At 35.1% G+C, this 23,265-nt stretch overlaps 1 protein-coding gene across 1 annotated transcript; it reads left to right on the plus strand.

Annotated features, from left to right (window-relative positions):
* Positions 1-2,399: 2,399 nt before the first annotated feature.
* On the plus strand, positions 2,400-23,029 carry LOC104168950 (neurobeachin-like; the record flags this gene model as incomplete). Its single annotated transcript, XM_009709729.1, has 6 exons — positions 2,400-2,405; positions 2,467-2,698; positions 9,023-9,123; positions 9,378-9,473; positions 13,210-13,331; positions 22,903-23,029. Coding segments are annotated over exons 1-6 (684 nt in total), but the record flags the coding sequence as incomplete, so codon positions are not given.
* Positions 23,030-23,265: the final 236 nt, after the last annotated feature.

The raw sequence follows: 23,265 nt of genomic DNA on the forward strand, positions 1-23,265 counted from the left end.
GTTAGCAAGAATTGTACAATGAATAGTGTTTGAGGAAAGGGTGATCAGTCTGTATTGAACCTCTGCATTTCAACTGAGATATTACTAGGTTTTTCCTTGGTTTTAGGTCCATCTGTTATCAAAAACAAATAGTGGGATAAATCTTACCTAAATTAGATATCTGAAAGTTGTATGTCTAAATATTATCATAGAATTGTTGGGATTGGAACAGATGTCTGGGGGTTCTTTGATCCAACCCTGCTGCACCAGTGGGGCCAACTAGAGCCAGTTGTCCAGGTCTATGTCCAGATGGCTTTTGAATGTATCCAAGCATGGAGACTCCACAAATACAATTTCTCATCCTAGAGTTCCTGCGTGGAAAGAAATGAAAAGTAGTTGACGCTTCCAGAAGGTGCTTCATTTCATCTTAGGATAACCATCTAAGAGAGTTTAAATGAATGTCTTCTACAGATGCCTGTTTTACCTCTGTGTGTTTTTAACCTAACCTCAGAGAGGTTTGTCCGGTCAGAGAGAGATCTGAAAAAACAACCACCCAAATTGCTGGTGAACTGTGTACCAGTTACTGCTGTTTTCAGAAACAGGAACTCCACCTGAGTTTCTTGAAAAATGTGGTGTTTGCCTCTAAAACCGTTTCATGATTCTAAAGAATGACCATAGAAATACTGTTCTTCTAATTTTGACAGTTTTATTGCCAGCCCTTGGTACACATTATGTGTCTACCAAAGATGCAGATATATTATATGCAGTCACAAGTTCTAAACTAAAATACTGATCATAATTAGGAAAATAGTTTTATTTGAATGTAATTGAATGTCTCAGGAGAACTAAGGAGGTAGTCAGTTTATATATTTAGTATAGTAGAAGCTTTTATGTTAGAAAATTATAAATTGGTTATTAGCAATTAGTTGATAGAGAAAAAGTAATTTGTAAGTGGATGAAGAGAATGAATTAAGGTAGAAGCCAAAGCTTGTCCTTTCTTAGTTGTATTAATTCTGTCTGAAGATTGGGTCTGAGAGGAGACTTTGAATATTTGAATAGGTTTAACCATCAAAAGAAAGTTTGGATAGTATTTCAGCTTGCTTCTTGTTTGGAGTTTAATTTGAAGGCACTACTAGCTGCTTTTAAATAGACTATGAAATAGCCTTCTATTAAAAGTGACTGTTGAAATTATACACTTATAAGAGATGAATTCTTTGAATAATTTATACATGTTATTGCAATTTTAATTATATAACTTCCTGAAACAAATAGAAAAGAATGTATGAAAATTATTTTAGAATTAATTTATTCTGTTCTTTTGCCTTTCTGAATTAGGTGATATATTTGCAGTTATTGAAAATTAACGTTGGTACTTTCAAAATTCTTCAAGGTTACCAAGATAAAGTGAGATGCACGAGAGTCAGGCTTTGTTTCCTTCAAAACTGAAAGATGTTTCTGTCATTCAAAGGGATTTGTTTTTTTAAACTAAGTTTTATATTCAGTTCAGTAGGGTGTTTTGAGTTCATCTTTTTTAAGTTATGCAGATGACTGATTGAAATTGGTGAGTTCTGTTCCTTAAGATATACTTGGTCTTGACCATATCTTTTGCAAATGTTTTGCTAATTCTTTTCTTTTCTTTTTTTTTTTTTTTCTCTTTCCCCTCCCTCCTAAAACGTGCCTGGTAGTTGTGCTGTTTAATTGGAGCTCAGAACTTTGGGTAGCATTTTGCAAGTGTCTGGATAGATAGGAGTCAGGCTGTAATTTCATCAGTACTGCTGTTAAATCACTTTTCATCTGAGCGCTTGTTCCTTTCCCAGTGCTCTCTCTCCCTTGTACCAGCAGTAGGTTTCCTTAACCACACAATGAGCTGATCTGTGGTATAATTGAGCAAGACTTCCATGTCTGTGTTGGTCCACAGCAGATCCATGCTTCTTTTTCTGAGCATGAGTGCGTGATTGTTTGGGTGGCAAAATGAATAGGGCAGTGAGGTCCTGCAGACATGTAACTAAGCGCAAATGTTGGCTTATATCGGGAGGAAACATAGCTAAGTTATTTTCAGTGTGCTTTTATTTCTAGGTAGGCAAATTTCTTTTCGGAGAACTGTAGGAAAGCCTCAGTTGCTTTTGAGATTTTCAGATTCTGCAGCTTCTGCACTGCATCTCTCTGGGCCAGGCTACCATTTCAATTATTTGAAATATTCCTTCCTATAAAATATCTTTTGATTTTATTTTATGAAAGAGTTGTATTCAGCACTATGACAAAATTGAAGATAGTATTTTATGATATTAATGTGTATATTTTGTACAAGCTATGTTTTGCATAGCGTGATTGTTAATTTGCTGTCTTACAGATCATAGCTGTGACTTTCTCTATCAAACTTACCTCTCTCATCACGCCAAAAATATTCAGTGTTGGTCAAAATGAAGGTATGAAAGACACTAAACTATGTGTTTCACATTGTAATGCTGTTCTTGTTTTCTTTTGTAGCTGGTTGGTGGCGAATTTGATCTAGAGATGAACTTTATAATCCAGGATGCAGAGAGCATTACGTGCATGTCAGAGCTTTTGGAGCACTGTGATGTAACGTGCCAAGCAGAAATCTGGAGTATGTTCACAGCAATTCTACGTAAAAGTGTCCGTAATTTACAGACTAGCACGGAAGTTGGCTTAATTGAACAGGTACTCCTGAAGATGAGTACTGTGGACGACATGATTGCAGGTATAAATTGCCAACTGATAAAATAATTATTGCATTCTTGAACTGTCAACATTTTGTGATTATGGAAGGGTATGGGATGTCTTGATTTTTACTTAAAGTGGTATTTTGGTTAGTACTGGTATTGAGTCAGAAGTACTTTTTTATCAATTTCATGAAAACGAAAAAATATATTCTTAGTTTAAAATATTTGTAGATACCTATTTGAAATAACTGCTTGTTAATTCATCTGAGAAGATAACATTATCTTAGTGATAAAAAAAAACAATTTTGAACATAATTAAGGACAGTACATGTTAGACTTCTTAACTGTCAAGGTAATATTTTAGTTTTTAAGTGCATTGATCATTTTCAATTATTCAGATGTTAGAATTGTTATTATGATCCACTTTAAACATCACCTACATCTGACGGAAATTATTAATAGCTTTGCTGGACATTTGGATTATATTAAACAATCATTTCATAATGTATAGCTGTGCTCCCTGTAATATCTCCTTGGTTTTTATACTTCTGTTTTTTAACATCCTATAATTTTTTACAGCATTAAAAAAATAACATACTTTGTTCACTTACTGAAAACTAAATGATGAAGTTGTTGCACAGCTAAGGTTTTCCGAGTGCTTTTGAAGGAGTTGATGTTATTCCATACTACATCCTCTCAGTAATAGGGTACAGATTGTAGTCCTGCGTTACTTGGTTAGAGGAGCAGATTTTGTTGTCACATTTAAATGTGGCAGCTGAGAGCTGCATATGATTGGTATTTATCTACTCCTTTTTTTTTCTTGGGGAGAAACTTAAGCCAATCACTTTCTTTCAGCTCAGTGTGAAGTCGTTCTTAATTTTTATATAGTTTGGGACTGAGAGTAGTATACTTAATTGTGTGGCATTTTTGAAAGATTGCAGAGGTTTGTCTTCCATAATTCTAAGATTTTAGTTGATCTGATTCCTGACATTATATATAGGCTTTGTGGAACAGTAGAGCAGCAGGGATTTCAGACCAGAAGCAAGAGGAGGATAACAGCAGCATGAAAACTGGATTATTCAGGAATGTTTTTATCCTTGGCTCTTTTTTCAGTGTAAAGGTGTCTGTAATATTAAGTATTTGAAAAAGCTACATTCTGTATGTCAAAGCAAGTCTTAGCAACCACCTTGTTGATTAGAAATGTATGTGTAAATGCTAAAACCAGAAGTGTTATGCTAAGCATTGTACTGTGAGATTCAGAGTGAAGTATAACAGATCAGTAGATTCACAAATCAATGGTTTTCACCAAGTAGATTTTGTTTTGCAGGACTTGTAAATATATTAGAATAATATACGGGTGAAAAAATTGTTTTATTCCATGTTAAATATAAGACATTAGTTGACGAAAGCAACTTTTCTATCTTGAAGTATTTCAGGGTTTTTCTCATGGAAATAATGTGCTTACATCAGTAGTCATGAAATTTTTCCAGTTTGAGTTCCCCTAAATAGTACATCTGTATGTGGCATATATAACTGTAATGATGTCCCCATCAGAGAGAAATTTTTAAAAATTCTTAGCAAATTGTAGAAGTCAGAAATTAAGTGTCTAGGATCTGGCTTCCAGGAGCATTTGGGAATTGAAAAATCACTCTGAATTTACAGCTACTAATGTAAGGCAGGAGCAGTACATTAATAAAAAAAATATTTTTTTTATTACTCTACCCCATTAATCTTTTTGTGACAGTGGTCACACAGTACTTCAGAAAGCGACCTTCCGCAGGAAAAAACATCAGTAAGCTTGCTCTTCTGTATACTTACATAGACAAAGAGAGCACATACTTAATTTAAAATCAAAGCTGAAAATTGCAATTCTGATGGCATTTTAGCTCTGCAATGTTTGTCAAATTATCTGAATGGTCTTCTATGTATCAAGAGCAAGGATTTAAGAGAGTCATGCTTTGTAGGGTCTTTCTCTGAGAACTGTAAATAGATGAGAATGTGGGGTTTTTGAGAATTTTTCTGACAAGACATGGAAGCAACCAAATTTGTCATTTTGCTTTCATCTCTTGATTTCTGCAAGCACCTCACTGCCCTTTTATAAATGGCAACAATGTTGGTAGTAAGTCAGCAGTAATAAATATGGTCATATAGTAACTAGTTCAATGGTAGGCACTTGGTGACAAAATCAGTGACAACTAATGCAGTATCTGTGTTCCCTGATCTCTTATGCAGATGTTGAGGTCATAATTGACTCCAGATGACTGTGGAACTGCTCTGCCCCAAATGTTTCTATAAACTTTCCAAACCCAGAGAATAACGTGAAGAAATTTTGTGGCAAAATGATTTTTAACATTCAGTGAGAATGTTTTGAACAAGAGCTGAGTTAGTGCTTACTGCTGGGAAGTTAATACCACTTTCTTCCCAAAACAGATGCTAATATTCTGTCAGCCCAATGTTTTGCAATTGGCTTTTATCATCTGTAAAGGGTACAGATTTTCTGGTTTTGGGGGAGTTCTTTGTTTGTTTTTAGGTCATCTCACTTGTTCCTTTGTGAAGCGCTATGCTTAGACCTAGATAAGGTTTAAATAGACAAGACAGGCATAATCTCTGTTTTACGTTCTGACAGCATGCTTTCAGGACCAGTCTAAATCTGGTTTTATGAAAGTAAGACAACAGCAAATAAACGTGTACCCAATCTTTTGCAGTGAGAAGAACTTGTCTGTTTAGATGAAGACTATCAGATCCGTGAGGCTTCTCAGCACTTTGAATATCTCACTTCTTGAGATTTTGCAGAGTCTGTGTTCAGGAATAAAAGCTTAATCGCCCTGAAAGTCTCAATTGCGATCCAAATGGGATCATTGCCACTTGTATTCCAGTTTGTTTTCCAGAAGCATCACCTGTCAGAAGTCATCTTTGTACTATGATAATCTGTAATACTAAGATAGGGGATGGTCAGCCATTTTATCGATGGTTAAGGGGAAAAGATTACTAAAATATTTGCATAAGCTATTGGCACCTAATTTTTTTAACAGCTGCACAGGATCTTCCTTGAGGGATTCACTTTTTTACAGTTCTCTGTTTCCAGGTGATGAATAGTGAAGTAGATCATCTGCTCTGAATGACTCCTTGGGATAGTGTGTCCGTAGTACCTTCAGAGAAGTCTGAATGGTGGACGAGAAAGTAGTCTGAACTCGTACAGAGTGGATATGTCTCCCTCGTGCACCATTTTATTTCCCGCAGTTCGGTTGTGATGCTGTAGGTAATTGTTCTGAAATTGCTGGAACTGGATTCTTAAGCACTGAAACAATTCCTAGTTTTTAAGCAAAAATGTTAAATTTTGACTGCCCTGTCGTTAATGGGCTGTTAACAAGCATTTCTCTTTCAACTGGTTCCATAAGAAAAAAAACTGCAAAATTATCACATTATCTATTGCCAGCCTGTAGAAATTAATTTACTTCACCAACAGAGTTAAAATTCACAATTTCGTGGCTGTCTGTTATTAAAAGGTTGAGGCATGAGGGTAGTTTTCCTGATCTTGCATTTCCAATGCTGTTTAATGAGTCTTCTAAAGTTAATGCCATACCGTTCATTTTGATGTGTGCTCATTGTTACTTGAAAGATGGGCAAGCTCTTTTACCGTTGTATTTTTATATTAAATGACTGAACTAAGTATTCCTTCAAGGTTTCTGGTTAATGTATAGATCATATGTAAACTGCTGCTTATGATAGTAGTCAGAAGGTGCCATTAACAGAAATAAAATCTGTTGCATTTAGTGCATTTTAGAAATGCATTAAAAATGAGAAACAGTGACTGTTTTCTCCTTCTGGACTTAATATTATTTTACACAATCCTGTTTCTGAAGTGAGATCATAGATACCAGTTTTATATGTGATCTTATTTCATATGAAAAAATGAAGTAAACACTAAAAACATCCAATTGTAGTATGTTTTGTGACCTTTGTCCATTTATAGATGAGTGGATTATTAGGATTTATAAACCAGATGTGGACTGACTCTTTTATATGAGATTTATAATAAGTATGAATGAAGTTATATAATAAAGTACAGTTCTTATTAAGTCTTGTTATATTGAAACAAGAAACAAACCTTCTTTAGAGGTGTTTACAGCAATACTTTTAAGCAGCATTAAGTGCTTTGACTTCCACAGATGTTCTTTGCTTTATCTGTACTTGTTACCTACTGGGCTTCAATCTTTCAGGTCTTTGTTTTACCCAGAGTTATGTTGTTAGGAGCTTACATTTATTTCTCTCTATCAATGTTTTATTCATTATTTATAAATATGTATTTCTAATGCCTGTGAGTTATCAACATCTTCAGTAGAAATAAGAAATTTTCTGTGCCAGAAGGTAGTACAGGGCTATAGCAGCGAAACAAAGTAGCACATGTTCAGTATTTTCAAAAACCTGCCAATCATTTCTGTGTTTGACTGTATTAATTTACACTTTTGTCGTCTGTGTTAGAAGATTATTTCTTTTAATGATGTTCGGATTTTCACCGAACAACTTTGCTTCTACACAATGCTTTTTCTCGGTAAAGGAAGCAAAATTTTAAGGAGCTTGATCTAAAAAGCAAGCTAAGACTACAAAATAAGAATTGGGAAATTCTCGGCCAAAGATTGGTATTCACTTGTGCTGATTTCCCTTTCTGAGTTTTCAGCGTGTTGCTGTTCTCAATTTCTGATCACGTACAATATGTGCAATGACTGCCAGCTTCACATTGCAGGCTGGAGACTGTAGAGTGAAGGGGGCAGATGCTTGTAGGTCCTAGAGGAGGAACTGCATCATGGAATTCACATCATAAAAGACAAGGGGTTTTAGTTTTCTTAGCTTTATTTTGCTTTACCTTGAGAAATTCCGTCACAAATATAATGTGACACTAATTTAAATTAAATAAATTAAATAAACTCTTCCTTTAAAGAAAGGGTGAGAAAGAAGTCTGTACTTGAATATTAGGAATATATTCAGATCTTATGGTGACTTTGTCTGCAAGTTACAGTGTTTTTCTTTTGCCTTTCCTGACATGCAGTTTCACTCACTGAACAGCTTACTGTGTCTCCTGTAAATTAAATGATACTTCATTCTTCACACATGCCTTTTGCTTGCTGAGGACCAGTGGTTGGTTTCGTAGTGGAACAAGTTAAATAAATATTGGTGGTTTTACTCAAAAACATAGGAATTTGCTGAGAGAAAATTTGTTTTAAAACAAAATATCAGTGTGAAATGTTCTTGAAAAGAATGAATGCTTTTTAAGACTACTCTTTGCCAGCACCTGTAAGAGTCATCCTTTCACTAATGAACAAGGAGAACATGTAGTCCTGCAAAGAAGATATAAGCTTATTCATGTCTTCTACAAGTTTTCTGGGGGGAATTTTCTGATTGTTGAGCAGGTTGAAAAAGTTTGTTAATACTGATTCTTCTATATGTCATAGCTTTTTTGTTTTGGAAACTCTCTACTTCACTGCTTGATCTCTGAATTGAATTTTTTATGCCACATCCATAAAGATAAGCAAATTGGTTTTCCTCCTGATAGAGGAAGTAGTAATTCTCAGTAGTGCCTTTTATTCCAGAAGAAAGTGAATTTTATTCCACAAGCTAACAAATTCTTAAAATGAAATTCCATGTTTTAAAACAATGATCCAAGCACTAGTAGTAATTTTAAACTATAATCTCCGAAAGGCAGGCTATGTAATGCTATTACTTTAAAAGTTTATGGATTTTGAGATGTTTTAATGAAAGCTGTATTACATAAATTCATGAGAAATTTTCATCACTTCTTTTTATTGTAGTCTTTTATGGTTTTCTCAGTATGATTTTTGAGTTGTTTTTTGTGGTATTCCACCTGCCCCCGCACCCCCCGCCTTTCATTCTGGTAAAAGTTGGAAGCATTATCACTGTAGCAAAACTGTGGGAACCATACAAATTCTCAGTATAATGTGCTGTGCTTAAGTTAAAGAATAATGTCAAGCATCTTTTGAATCAGAAATTTTTGAAAAATACTAACTTCAGAGGAATGAGGAAACCCTTATCCCAAAAGTATGTAACAGAAAGGAGCAGGCAAGAAGTTCATAATGTATGATGAATGTTGTGAAATGGGCAGAATTATTTTTTCATAAATTTAATAGATACGATGTTCAGTGTGATGCAAAAGCTAAAACTGCATATGTAAATTTATTTCTAAAATAAACAATGAGAATATTAAATACTTTGTAAAATATTTAAGGCAGCTAAGTTTGATTTTTAGAATTTATGAATACACTTACTTTTAAAGGTATTAACTTTTTCTGCTTTTTTGTCAAAACAATGAAATTCAGAGTTCAGAATAACTTTATTTTCCTTTGAAGATCTTCTAGTTGATATGTTGGGGGTTCTTGCCAGCTACAGCATCACTGTCAAAGAGTTGAAGCTTTTGTTCAGCATGCTTCGAGGCGAAAATGGAATCTGGGTAAGCTGCGATCAGATAAAGCATTAAGTGTCATTCCATTAGAGCCTGAAGTTAACATAAATTGTCTCCTGGGACATAAAAACTTGAATTTTTTTTTTTTTTCATGTTGATTGAACATATGTTTATGAAGTATTTTTGCTAACTGCTTTAGAATTAATTTGCTGTGTTGTTTGAAAACCGTCCAGTTTCCGTTGTAGCCTAGAGAGTACAAAAATGGTTGTATTGACTTTTGTGCAATTTTCTTGTTTTCACAGCCAAGGCATGCGGTTAAACTATTATCAGTCCTTAATCAGATGCCACAGAGACATGGGCCTGATACCTTTTTCAACTTCCCAGGCTGTAGTGCTGCAGTAAGTTTTCAACCAAAATACTACAACTTGAGGAACAAATAAATTGCTCCTTGTTTGCATTTCCTTTCATTTGGTTTCAGAAATTCTTGAAGAGGAAATGAGAGGAGAAATACACGCTTGAGGAGTGTAAATTTTGTCTTCCATAGGTTTGCAAGGTAGTTGTAGTGTTGAGAAGTTGCAGTTGTGAGGATGGAATGTCAAATAGCAGATTTTTGTCTGGGGAAGTTATCAGAAAAGTAAGAACTGAAAATTCCAAAGAACAATGTTATTTTATTTGAATAATGTAATTGATATTACATAAAGCAGAGGCTTGAGGAAAATGAGCTTGTCCAGGTCATCACAGTTTACAGTGACAGCTTAGTCATAAATTTTATTATATCTTTTTCTTTTTGTCTGAACTCAGTCAGCTGTTTCCTATCCCTCAAGGCAGTGATTTAAATAGAGTCGTCTTTTGGCTTTGCTTTTTGAGACAACTTAAATTGATGAAATTGTATTCCTTTCTAAACCGTCTCAAGTAGATATTCTCTCTTCCATTCACTGCATGTACAGTCAGAAAAATCTACAAATAAATTCAAATATTGTATACAGATTAATAAATATGATTACTGAGGCACTAAATACAAGTGCTTAAAAATGAGAAATCCAGATTTGAGGTTCAGTTCCATTCTGGTATGGAATAGTATATGCTCATGGTAGAACTTGGAATCTTTTAAGGGGAAATAGTCCTGAGATCCCTGTCTTTTCATGCCAATGCATGAAGGGTGGTAAGAGCTTCTCTTGGGCTGTTCTACTTGCATTTCCTCAATACCACTGGTAGTTTTCTTTAAGCATAAACCACCACTTTCTGTTCTTTGTGAATACAGCTGTTGGTGTGACAGATTGCATCAGGGTAATAAATTGGCTGAAAATCACTGGTTTTCACCTGGGTTATTTTTGGCTAGATCACTTCCTTGATCTTGTTTGATATTCAGCTGCACAAACAGATGTGTCAGCAAAATGCATAGTGTGGATTGTGTAAGGAATTAATTACTGAGTTTTGAAAGAGAGTTTCATTTGGTACTGCTAAATTAAATCCGCAGTTAACCTCTCCTAAAAGTAAATGCAGCAGCAAAACAGCTGTTGCAGAACTGAATGTCTACAATGACACATACTGCTTTGACATTTCTGGGCTTCAGAGGCAAACCCTGATGATGTGTCTCTCTGAATTTTAATTTTGTATCAGAAAAAAAAAGTTTTGCAGTGGAAGAATTTCAAATATTCCTTCCTTTCCAAAGAGGTGCGTCAATTACGGAAGCATAAAGTTTCTTGATTGAAATGTACAATAGGCATTTCTCTTTCCTTGGTTGGGAACTTGTTTCACATACCACTCATCATTGACTATGCACCTGTGAATCAAGAAATATTAGTTTCAGATTTACATTTCTTGAGTAGTGCATGTTGGATTACACTGTGAAGGTCTGGAGAGGAGTCATCCTCTGAGGTGGACCAAGCGCCATTACTTATAAAATGACCCAATCAACAATGCACTTCATTAGAAGAAAGAGACTGAATAGGACATATTTTAGCATCACTGAGTTCAGCTTTTCATATGTGATACACAGTGATGACATCAGAGAGAAACAGCATGATGTTTACTTGGCACGATAAATATCAGATTGGCCCTCTTTAAAGTTGAGTGCATGCTCCTTGTATAACCAAGACTCCAGTGGCAGTGTGAAAGAGCCATGAGTCTACTGAAGCAGTCTGCTGATCTGCTGGTGAGAGCTGCTTCACTCTCCCAACCAAAGGTCTCTTCCCAGTACCATGTTACGTCTCGGCCAGTCTCTGTAAGTAGCGCATTAGCCGCTCTGTCAGGAGGACACCTTGTGCTGGCAGTACTATTCCCAGGTGTTCCTGTTCATCATCAAGCAGCTCTTTTCCTGTTTCAGGCAGGAAAGTCTCTCTTAGAAGTCAGGAGTGATATCCCAAAGGAGTTCCTTGAAATGTTTTGTACCCAGCAGTTAGTAGCAGGCTAGCAGCAGAATCGGTGTTATTTCTTTTGTCTAGTCAAATACTAGCATGATCTGAGCACATTGCTGTATCTAATTACAAAATTTACTGTGAGTTCCCTATCATTCTTAATTACCTATTTCTCTGCTCTTAAAACTCTTTCAGCAATTGGCTTGCAGATAAAAATAATGGAAAGTTACTCCCACTCTGTACCATTTTTTTACGTACTTTGCTACATTGGCGTAGAATCCTAGTGTGGTTATTCTGGCTGTTGCCCAGAGACTCATATCCATTCTCATTTTAAGCACTGAATGACTTTACTACAAGTCTTTGTAGTCTTCGACATGAATCGGGACGATACAAGATTTGAGCAGTCCTAAAAAAGTATTTCCAACTGTGACTCATAAGTATCACACAGAATCACAGAAGGGTTGAGGTTGGAAGGCACCTCTGGAGGTCACCTGGTCCAACCCCCCTGGTCAGACAGGGTCACCGACAGCAGGCTGCCCAGGACCGTGTCCGGTCGGCTTTTGAGCATCTCTAAGGATGGAGACTCCATAACTTCTCTGGGCAACCTGTGCCAGGGCTCAGTCAGTATCACTGATAGCTTTGATAGGAACACAATACCATCAGTGCAAGGATTAATTAACTAGTCTTTATTATTTTGAAGTGTAGTAAGAATTTAAATTATCTTACTGAAATTGAAAAATGTCAATTAGATACACGTAGAAATAACATGCTATTGTTATTTTCAGAATAACTTTCTTCTGCTTTGCATTCATATACAACTTATTTCAAGAAGTAATATTAAAGTCTATTATTCCTTAACTACTTTTGTGTAAAATACTCTATATTTTGTCTTATGGAGGGAGAAAGAATTTATTGTAATTAGTGCCTACTACAGTAATCTCTTAAATTATTACAAACACTTAATTTCTTAACTTTTGAAAATTACTTCATTTTGTGTATAGTTCTCATACTGAGGGGAAAAAAATGTTTTCTCTTTTAGTGGTATCATAGAAAACGCTTACTTTGTAAGTGACCTCTGAAGTTTATCTTGTCTGATTTCCTCCCTAAAGTGTGCCTATCTTCAAAGTTAGATCAGGTATTCAGGGCCTTGCCCAGGGAGAAATAGTTCTCTGAAACCTCTTCATCAGTCAGCCCATACAAATAAAATATTGAAAAATCCAATTTCTTCTCAGGCCATGCCTTACTATTAACGTATTTAACTGAGAATGGGGGGAAAATTTTGAGTCTCGTACCTTATGAAGTGTTCATAGGAAAAAAACCTCATAGTACTCTTAAGTCTCAGAGAACAATCTTTTTTATACTGTAGTTTTAACAGTGAATCTTTATTGTACTATCTGTTCAGATTAATTTGATCTTAATGTTTAAGTCTGTGGATGAGATGAATACTTACTGAAAACTGATTTTATAGTTTAATTTCCACAGAACTAATTTTTCTGTTTTTTTTCTTAATATTGCCCATTCAGATTTAATTTCATGTCTTCTATTGGTAAAATTTATGTAGTTCATAAATAGATCAAAAACTAATGCATTTTTTCAAAAGCAGTATTTGAAGGGGCTTTTTTTATATTGTTCTTTAATATTTGAAAGTTAAAGCAGATCTGCAGATCTAGAATGACAAGATTTTAGAAAACCATTACCTTTAGTAATACTTCTCCAAAAATTCATTTTTTGACTTGCTGTTTCCTTTTCCTTTTTGTTTTTTTCCCCCCTCTTCTAGGCAATTGCATTGCCTCCTATTGCTAAGTGGCCTTATCAAAATGGGTTTACTCTTAACACCTGGTTTCGTATGGATCCGCTAAACAATATCAATGTAGATAAGGATAAACCCTATCTCTATTGGTAAGTAACTTACAATGCTGAGTTACAGTTTGTTTTGGCTGCCTAATAACAGTTAATCTTTCTCATTGTTTTTAGTTTCTGACATGCTTTTTTCCCCCCAAATATCTGCAGATTTTAATGACTGCTTACTGTATACAGACTCTTAGAAAGTCACCTGTCCTTTTTGCTTTGCAATTTATAAATCCATGGATGCAAGACATGCGCCTTGTAGATAAACCATAAAATCTAGTTATGGTCGTTTCTTTAGGAATTCTGAAATAAATGATGTCTTAGAGCTGTAAACTGAGAATGTTGTCATATTTTCTGTTTGGTGTTTTAAGTTTCTTGGCTGATGTCACTACTACAAAACAAATCTGTTATACTCGGAGTGCACGGTTTGCACGTTAGCTAGAGGTAATAGAAGTAGATCTGTGAATATAAAAATGTTTCAGTGATCACCTGTTCCCAAAAATGGAAGTTATATTTCATAATACAGTACTTGCAGGAGAGACAATTTTAGTTTACTTAGGTTTGCTGTTGTGATTAAAATAAAAATAATAGTTATATCATTAATAAAGTCCTCTGATATGTAGAAATTATGCTATAAAAGTAAAAATGTTTATTGTGTTGGTCCATCATGAAAAAAGTTTTTTCACTTCTGAAATTAATTATATATCTGCTCAAGTGTGGTAATCTTAGCTAAGAAAGAAAGGGAATAAGGAAAATAAGGGATCTTCGGTTGTGTCAGAACATGCTGGTATTTTCTACATCACTTCATTCTTTACGTATTTGCTATTTAGTAAACTTATCTTTTCTCATATTCTTAAGGACTGTATATCAGCTGTGCAGACAGATGAGGATTGGACATAAGCAAAATCTATCAAGTTTTATCAGCTCAGGAAAATGGGAGTAGTACAAGGAGGGAAGCAACCAAAAGGAACATTTCTCACTTGGTAGTCATTCCAGGTAGTCTAAAGAGCAGAATTTTTTAGTAGTCAGCTCAGGAGAGGACCAGTAGATGTGATCTCAGGAAGGTACTTGTACTATCAATACATCAAAATCTTACTGTGCATTTCCTTGGAAAAGCAAAATAATTCATATTTTTTATGGAAAAAATACTGATTAAAAACACTTTAGGTTTATTCTAAAAAAAAAATTAATACATTTTCTCTAAATAACCATCTGGGATAATGCTTTTCCATGTGTCCGTTTTCTGCTAAGTGCTGTAGTTATTTTACCATGGAGATGTTTTCAAGCTGTTGGCTGTAGCTGTGTTTATTAGTATGATCTATATTTTATTTTTTTTTCAGTCTGTCAAGGACAACAACAAATGCAATTATAGGATTGAACTTGCATACAGGAATTTAACATGATCATTTGTTTCTCAGCCAGAATTTACATTTCAGAATTGGCAATGCTAGGTGGTGTATTTGATTTGAGAATTTGTTACTGCCTCAAAACAGAAGTGTACTCCAAAGCTGCACAATCCAATGATATGTGCTGCTTTTCTTATGGTTAGTAGTGTAGAAAGACCTTTAGCCTGAGTGATGAACATGATTCCTTCAGATTCCTATATAATGCAGAAGCAGCAATGGCATTAGGTTAGAATAACTTCAAATGTTTGATTTTATTTTTTTTTTAGTACATAATTTTGGCTGTGATGTGGTTCTGATGTTTATTATTATGTGATTAAAATTCTTATTGAATTCCAAGATTTTTAAGCATGCTTTTTAACATATTTTTTGTCCTGAATTAGTTCAAAATCCTCTGTATGTTAAGCTTTCCTGAATATTTATGGATACTTCATATTTGTCTGTGTCAGAAGACATTTACTTCTGGTTCGATTTTTAAGTATATTGATTTAGACCTTTTCTCTAGCCTATATTCGCTTTGCTACAAAGAAGTGGTATAGCTTAGAATAATTGCCAGGTATACTGAGACATTTGTCTTTAATAAACAAATTTTCCCTTGATTGGAGTGTTTGGTTTTGAACATGTCAATGAATAAACACCACAAAGGTGCCCTTGCGTTATCAAAGAAACCCGAATTTCTTCCTTCAAAAGTATTCTAGGTCTCGCCTTAACATTATACACAAAATATTTGTTTAATTAACATACTTCTTATTAGCTACAACAGTAATATTTCCATGTTTGCTTAAAAATTGTCCACTGACAGTACGATTTACCTATAGTAAGTAACTTACTATAGTATCTGTTTATTAGATTGATGAGAATAAGGAGTCTAACAGAGTGAGAAAACATTTTGTTTCTATGAGTTTATCTTTCCCCATGGTTGATGTGTGCTTTTCTTTGCTTTCATGTTTTTTCTGTTTTCATAACCCAGAGCATACCAAAATAATGTCTTCTATGTTTTGTTATTGCAGTGTGGAAACCTGGAGAGAAAGTTTAGCCCAAAACATAGGGAGTTTCAACTCTCTGTATTGTAGTGCGTAAGGGATAACCTCTCTCGTTAAGCATAGGTATTTTGCTGCATGCACAGACTCTTCAGGTAATCTTTAGGCATATCCATGCTGAATGAATGACTCGTTATCTCACACGTGCACATTTGCATACACAAATCCTTAATTACAGTTCAGTGTCTCAGTTTCTTACATTACCTCTTGTTATGGAATAGATGTAAAAGGAGAGTATTTAGCAAGAGTGGGAAATAAAACTTCTGTGACTAACGAGGTGGAACTTTGCAAATGCTTCATATAAGCCACAGAAAGAAGTCAGTCTTACAGAAATCAAATGCCAAAACTGAGTCTGTTTAAATGTAATGTGCATGTAATACACATAAGAGAAACTGAATATGCCAACCTCAGAAGGAAATTAGGAACAATGCAAATTCTTGACATTTTTATATAATGGCTTAAACCAAGCCGTAATTAATAATTAAAAATAGGAAAAATATTCAAACCAGATCATCCATCTAAACTTCTTCATGCAGATTTTAGACTTTGCCACATGAAAGCTTGAGTCACACGCAACCACCACTAAGAGGAAGATACCAGAGCAATAATTTCTTTTCTTTCAATGTGCTTTTTGGGCACGTAATATCTTTTTCTGTTTAACTAGGTGAAAAATGTTTCCTATAAATTAACTCTTCGTATTTTCCTCTTAAAAGTCATCTGTCTTTTAAACAATCCTTATTTTAAAAGCAGTAACTTAGTAGGATGGACAACTTCAAAGAGGACTCTGATTTGAAGCAGAGGTGCTGAAAGCAACGTTGACTGGAACACGTTCCTTGGGACTTTCTGCAGTCAGGTTTTTGAATGTCTTCACAATGGAGACATCGCAACCTCACCGGGAAACCTGTACCGTCTTTGACCACCCTCACAATGAAAAAGTTTATCGATTTATGTCCATTGTGTCCTGTCCTTTCAGTGGATGTCATTGAGAAGTCTCTGGCTCAGTCTTCTTTACTCTCCACCCATGAGGTATTTATACATGTCTTCTCTTCTCCAGGCTAAACAGTCCCATATCTCAGCCTCTTCTCATGTGTCAGAGGCTTTGATCATTCAATCTTTTGCTGAACTCAGTCTAGTATGTCCATGTCCTTCTTGTGCTGTGCAGCCCGGCACTGGACACAATACTCCAGAGGTGGTCTCTGCAGTGGTGAGGACAGGGGAGGGATCGTGTCCCTGAACCTGCTGGCAATGCTTTTCCTACCACAGTACCACTGGCTGCCTTTCCCACGAGGGTGCATTACTGGCTCATGGTCCAACTTACTGTCCACCCAGACCACCAGGTCCCTTTCTGCAAAGCTGATTTCCAGCTGGTCAGTACCCAGTATATACTGGTGCTTGGGCCACGTCCTTCTCAGAGGCAGGACTTTGCATTTCCCTTTGTTGATCTTCATGAAATTCTTGTTGACCCATTTTTCCAACCTACTATGGCCCCTCTGAATGACTGCACAATTATCTGGTGTATCAGCCACTCCTTCCAATTTTGTATCATCTGTAAGCTTGCTGAAGGTGCAGTCTGTCTCACCATTCAAATTATTAACAAAGAAGCTGAACAAGATTGGACTCCGTATTGACCCCTGGGGTACTCCAATAGTAGCTGTCCTCCAACTGGACTCATGCCACTGATGGCAAAGCTTTTAGCCCAGCAGTTCAGTTAGTTTTCAGACCACCTCATTGTCCCCTCATATAGGTCATTCTTCATTAGTTTGTCATCGCGGTTATTCCAGTGTTGAAAGGTCTTGCTAGAAAGTCAGGATAAACATCCCCAGCTTTCCTCTCCACTCTCCAAGCCAGTCATCTCATCATGGAGGGCTATCAGTTTGATCAAGGATGCTTTCCAATTTGTAAATCCATGCTGACTATTCCCAGTCACCTTCTTAGGTATGATCCAGGCTTTAAGTGATTGCAGAAAGAAATGGCCAGAGGCCTTTCTTGTGGGAGAGAGTCGTTACATCAGCTTGACCATGATGTGAAAACTAATGCTTAAGAATGGAGAAAGGAAGCAAAGAAATGCTTTCTCATTTAATTAGCTAAATGCTGAGTGCTGCTTCAAGAATTGTAAGCCAATTTGTTTTTTCTTAAAAAAATAATTTTAATTACCTCTGAGGATGATGTTGGGCAGCTGCTAAGTGACAGTCTGTTAATAGTTGTGTGTTGGAACAGTGTTGTAGCTTTCTTACGAATGACAAAATCAGTGTGACAATCCTGGAAGAAAATTAGAAGTCTTTGACATTTACGTGGATGATAAATAACAATAAAGAGAAAGCTTTGTTGCAGAGTGGTGAGGTTCAAATGGTAAGATTCAGAATTGTATAGCACAAATTTTAGTATAAGCAAACCACCATTGTATACCTAGCGGTGAATAATGGATGCTGTGCTTACAGAATTAGTACTGATGTATTAGAAAACAGTAATTACAGAAGGATGTTAAGAGTTATTGTAGGTAACCAACTGACCATAAACTCCTTTTGTCATTGCTGTAACTGAAAGAGCTAATGTGATCTTTTCAAGGACGGTCTGAACAAACATAGAAGAGTAAAGGTGATGTGATCACTTCTTGAAATCTTGGCAAAAGCATTACTGAAATACCATTTATAGTTAAGAATTGCTACTTCTTTTAAGAAACCATGGGAAAAATTGCTACTATTCAGAGAACACTTCACTCTGGAGTGAACTGTGCTCTGGAAGACGCATTTTATAATGTGTTTAGAAAGTGATGAAATTAAGGATGCTCTTGACTTCTGTTTTCAGAATTTGTGCAAAATCTGATGTTGGTGGATTGTTTAATTTGAGATCAGTGAGTAGACAGTGAAATAGGAAAATTCAAACTTCTAGACACACAGTACTATGGTCTCTTTATCACAGTTATAATAAGACACAGTATAATAATAATGATCGCAATTTAGTAGATCATTGGAAATGTTTCCTCAAAAATGAGGTGTAGATTCTTTGTCATAAATACAGTGCAAATTTAGGAATTTAGGGCTAACCTTAAGCATACTCAACTGGGAAGTCTCCATCCTCTGAATCTCTATGCTTGTTTATGCTAAAAAAGGAGATGGGGTGACATTGCTTCTAAGTAAGGCCTGGAATTACATAAAATCAATTTCTGATATTAAGATTGGGTTTTTGGTGGCTTTTTTATGTTGTGATTTATTTTTTTTTAAGAGATGCTTTCTTTCAAATTGTATATTGAATTCTGTAAAAGAATTAGAGGGTGAAATGAGACTGGATTGTCATGATTGTTGCTTTTTGTCCTTAAAACATCCAAGTACTTCCACAGCCATTTAATGGAAGGAGGTCTAAAACTTCTGAAATAGCGTTCTAAATTTTATTTTTACTGATATAGGGACAAGGAAAAAAAAAAAAAAAGAAAAACCAAAACCAAAAACCCAAACCAAAAAAACTGCAAAGCAAGCCATCTAGACTTTTCAGTCTTTCTCTAGAGCTAATAATAATAGAGATAATGCAGAGCAGTTGCAAAAGCATGTAATGGAATTCCAAAGTCAGTAGAAAATAAACCTTTTTTTTTTCTTTTTTTCTTCAAGCAAGAATGAATTAATATCTTCTCAGTCTCAGTACAATGATCATATGTTAAATTGCTCATAAAATCCTAAGTTAAAGAAACTAGAATCACTAAACGGTTTCACCAGTGGATGGAAGAATACTTACCTGCTATTGAAGTGTAATAACATCCAGTAGTTGCTTTGAAAAACTGACTGAAATGAAGCACAACTCTAAGGGGTTTATGAACGATCTGTAGTAAAATTGTATACCAGCTGCTATGGGAGGTAGTTAAAGGCTCATAAAACCATATGGATGTTGACAGTAGTGCTTTTGTTGTCTCTGTGCATTTCATCTTTGGATGTGGCAAGTTCTGCATGTGTAGGCTATTGGTAAGAGAATTTCTGTGCAGTATCCTAGAGACCAGTCCTAGCTTAATTTACCTTTGGCAGGAAATAAAATGTGAAGATTAACATAATCTGTATATTACAATGTTGAGGTAAACAGAGAACATATTTGAGTCCTCAGTTTCTCAGCTACTGTTGTATTAGAATACTAATTCATTTGGGTAAAAAAAAAGTAAAATCTTGGCTAAGCTTCATGTTTAGGAATCGAGCTATTTTTTCATTTTTTCATTGCTTTCTTCTCTTCATATGCTGAACTCCAGGAAGTTACACATGTAAGGACAATTCAGACTTTAAAATTTCAGGAACAGTCCAGCTAGACCATAATGGTGACAAAGTCAGCCCACTAACTGGGGCAGTTAGGAAAGGGAAAAAATTGAAAGGTGCAGAGATTTCTTCAAGAGCCTTTTTTTTTTAACTAAGTGTTCTCAGTGTAAAACAAAATGCTTACTAGCACCTGTTCAAAGTAGTAGGAAGCATTTTACATGATTTTAATCATGTTTACCAGGTAAAAATATTATGATATTTACAATGATTGGCTGTTGGTAATTTAAAAAAAGAACATTTTATATGACATCTCTAATCAAATAATACACCATATGTCAGAATGTAGTGAATCTGTGTCTTTTTTTCAATATCCTTCAGAATAGCATGTTAGCCAAAACCGTTTTAGTTTATAGAGATGATTTATGTTACTGAGGAACAAATTTGGCATCGTGAGAGATGGAACTACCTGCCGAAAAGTTCTTTCAAAGGCATAAAGCCCCAAGGAGGTAAATCAAAGTCTCAAACTAGCCCATAACACGTTCAGTTGTTCTTATTGTAAAAGCTGTATTTAAAGTTTTTTAACCTTCATGTTCTTGTATAAAATTCAGTACTGTGGTTATGCAGGTTATTTGTGTATATGGGTAATGCAGGTTATATACGTATATGAGTAATAGTCTCTCATGAGGCTGTTCACTGTTCCTTTTGTTGTGGGGTATAGCTGCCTATGGGGTCATTTTGGAAACCAGATCATTGAAATGATCCATGTTAAAAATAGTCTTCAATAGACACAGGGAATGGCAGTGTTATAAATTGTCTTCACTGTTGAGGTCAGTGGTGATGAACAGTATGTAATTTTTCTCTTCATTTTTAGATTATATCTTAGGTTTATTTAGAGAGGACTTTTTAGGTTTATTAAAAAGAGTGCCCTTTTTTTTTGCAAGGAGGGTTATGTGGAAGCCTGTACAAAGGGCTGTGGCAGGGAATAATAATCCTTTCCAGCGCAGCAGCTTCAGGGGAGAGAGAATTGTGTACAATGTGTAGAGGCAGATAGAAGAATGAGGAAACCACAGCCTGAGTTTGGGAAAATAAAGCTTCTGCAGCACCTTAACAAGTTGCTGAAGGGAACGAGCAAACCAAGGCATACCTCAAGGCCACTAGAGCAACCTTGATGATCAGAGATGATGAGGCATAGTATGCTGCAACTCATAAGAACTAATTTCTTGACTGAAATCAAGACTGGAGGTAAGGACCTCTGTGCAAGGACCCATTAGGTTGGAGAAAAGTCATTACAGATGTTATTACTCCTGTTCTGTTTAGTCAGATCACAGTTTCTCACATTTAATTGAAGTTTTCTAATTAATTATAACAAAAGTGGCTTTCTAGATTTTGAGAATTTGAATGTCTCTTTGACCTCCTTTAAAAATTCCCTCATAGGAAAAGAACATCTAAACTCTGGCCACCTCAGGGTCTAGTCACACCACCTCTCTTGTAAGGTGTTTATTTTTTTCAGAAGGTCGTGGTTTATCAGCTATATTTTTGACAGTGAGGAAAGAGGAAAATCTGATTCTCTCCTTCAGTAATGTACACATACAGATTTAACTGTAAGTTTCTGCAGATGGAATTAGGTCTACAACTCCGCAATTTTTCTGCATATTAAAATCAAGATTGTATTTGTGTAGTAGGGTAGAAAAACAATGTAGAATTTCAGCAGCTATTAAGTAAGATGAAATCTGAATGTAGTATTTATATGTATCTTTCACCTCTTAATGTTACTATGAAAAACCTAGTAAAAGTGTCTGATAAAAATGTTTAATCAATGAAACCATTTAAAACATCATTATTGTAAAAATATGAAATTATTTAATAAGTCACCTACATTAAGGAAATGAGAAAGTATCAATTAGTGGGCTACAGGTGTATATACAAATGTTCAAAATTATAGTGTCTTTTTCTTCTTGTACTTTCAGAGGTTCATTTCAGAATTTATGGATGAAGTTCACCATTTAGACCTTGTATTTCAACCAGTGGTTATTTTTATAACCTGATTGGTAATGAGTTTAAAAAAAGAAAATAAGACTAAAAGCTGTATAAAGTGTGCTCCATATTAATGATTGCAGACTTTTCTTCATTGTACTTAGCTTTTCAGAAGGGAATAAGTGACATAGCTGTGGATACTGAGTTACCTTTTTAAAAAATGCTCTGTGCGATGTTATTCATGAATTTTCACCAGCTACCTTTGCAAAAAAATTTTTAAGAAGTCCAGAATTTCTCTTTACAATGCTTCTGATTTCAAATATAAGTAGAGAAATGTATGAACTTTCTGCATTGTCTGTCTTTATAATATTTCTCAAAAGAAGGCTGGAAACGCTTACTGAACTTACTTTGTTAAAATTGTAGTCTTTTATCAATTTGACAAATGAAAATAAATCCACAACTCAGGTGATTAAAACTTCATAGATCATTAGCCTAACTAAATCAGAAGTCTTGAAAAATAAATAATTCTTGTGCATAGTAATTACCTTGAACCCAAATTTGTATGTCATACTAGCCGCGTTGTTCTCTGAACCCCATAAAATTGCAAGGCGTCTTGCATTTGCTCTGTGATGGATTTTTCTTTACAACTTAAATCAGATGTGTTATTTTAAATGATGATGAATTAGGAAACTGAGGGAAAAGCCTAATAGATACAATATTTGCCATCTTGGATTTTCATAAAGGAAAAACAAAGAAGTACAGATTTTTAGAACGTAGCCTGGAATCAAGTAAATGATGAAGGTTAGTACCTCCCCTCAAAGAAATGGTGGGGAGAGAAGATAGAAAGGCAATTAATTTCACCATTCCAGGTACTAATTTCTTTTCTTTCTCATGACAATTTAAAATAATATTTGGATCTTTTTATTATACAGTAATTCCCCTTTTTCCAATTTCATTAATAATTCTTTCTTTTCAGTTTCCGCACTAGCAAAGGTGTTGGGTATTCTGCTCATTTTGTTGGCAACTGCTTAATAGTTACATCACTGAAGTCAAAAGGCAAGGGTTTTCAGCACTGTGTGAAGTATGACTTTCAGCCGCGCAAGGTAAGCGAAGTGGTATTTACAATAAATAACAACATTGAAAATGTGATAAAGTGCTTCTCAGAAGAAGTGCTAAAATCCATTTAATGCCATAGTGTTACTAATAATTTCTTATTTATAAGTAGCTTCTCTGATGGTCATGCAAAGTTTTGTGTCAGTTACAGACCAGAATCAATTCAAGACAAATGTAATAATTTATAATTGTAAATGTATATATTTTATATGTATTATATTACAAA

The sequence above is a fragment of the Cariama cristata genome, unplaced genomic scaffold (genome assembly GCF_000690535.1).
Source record: "Cariama cristata isolate BGI_N322 unplaced genomic scaffold, ASM69053v1 scaffold1131, whole genome shotgun sequence".
In the NCBI taxonomy this organism is placed as follows: domain Eukaryota; kingdom Metazoa; phylum Chordata; class Aves; order Cariamiformes; family Cariamidae; genus Cariama; species Cariama cristata.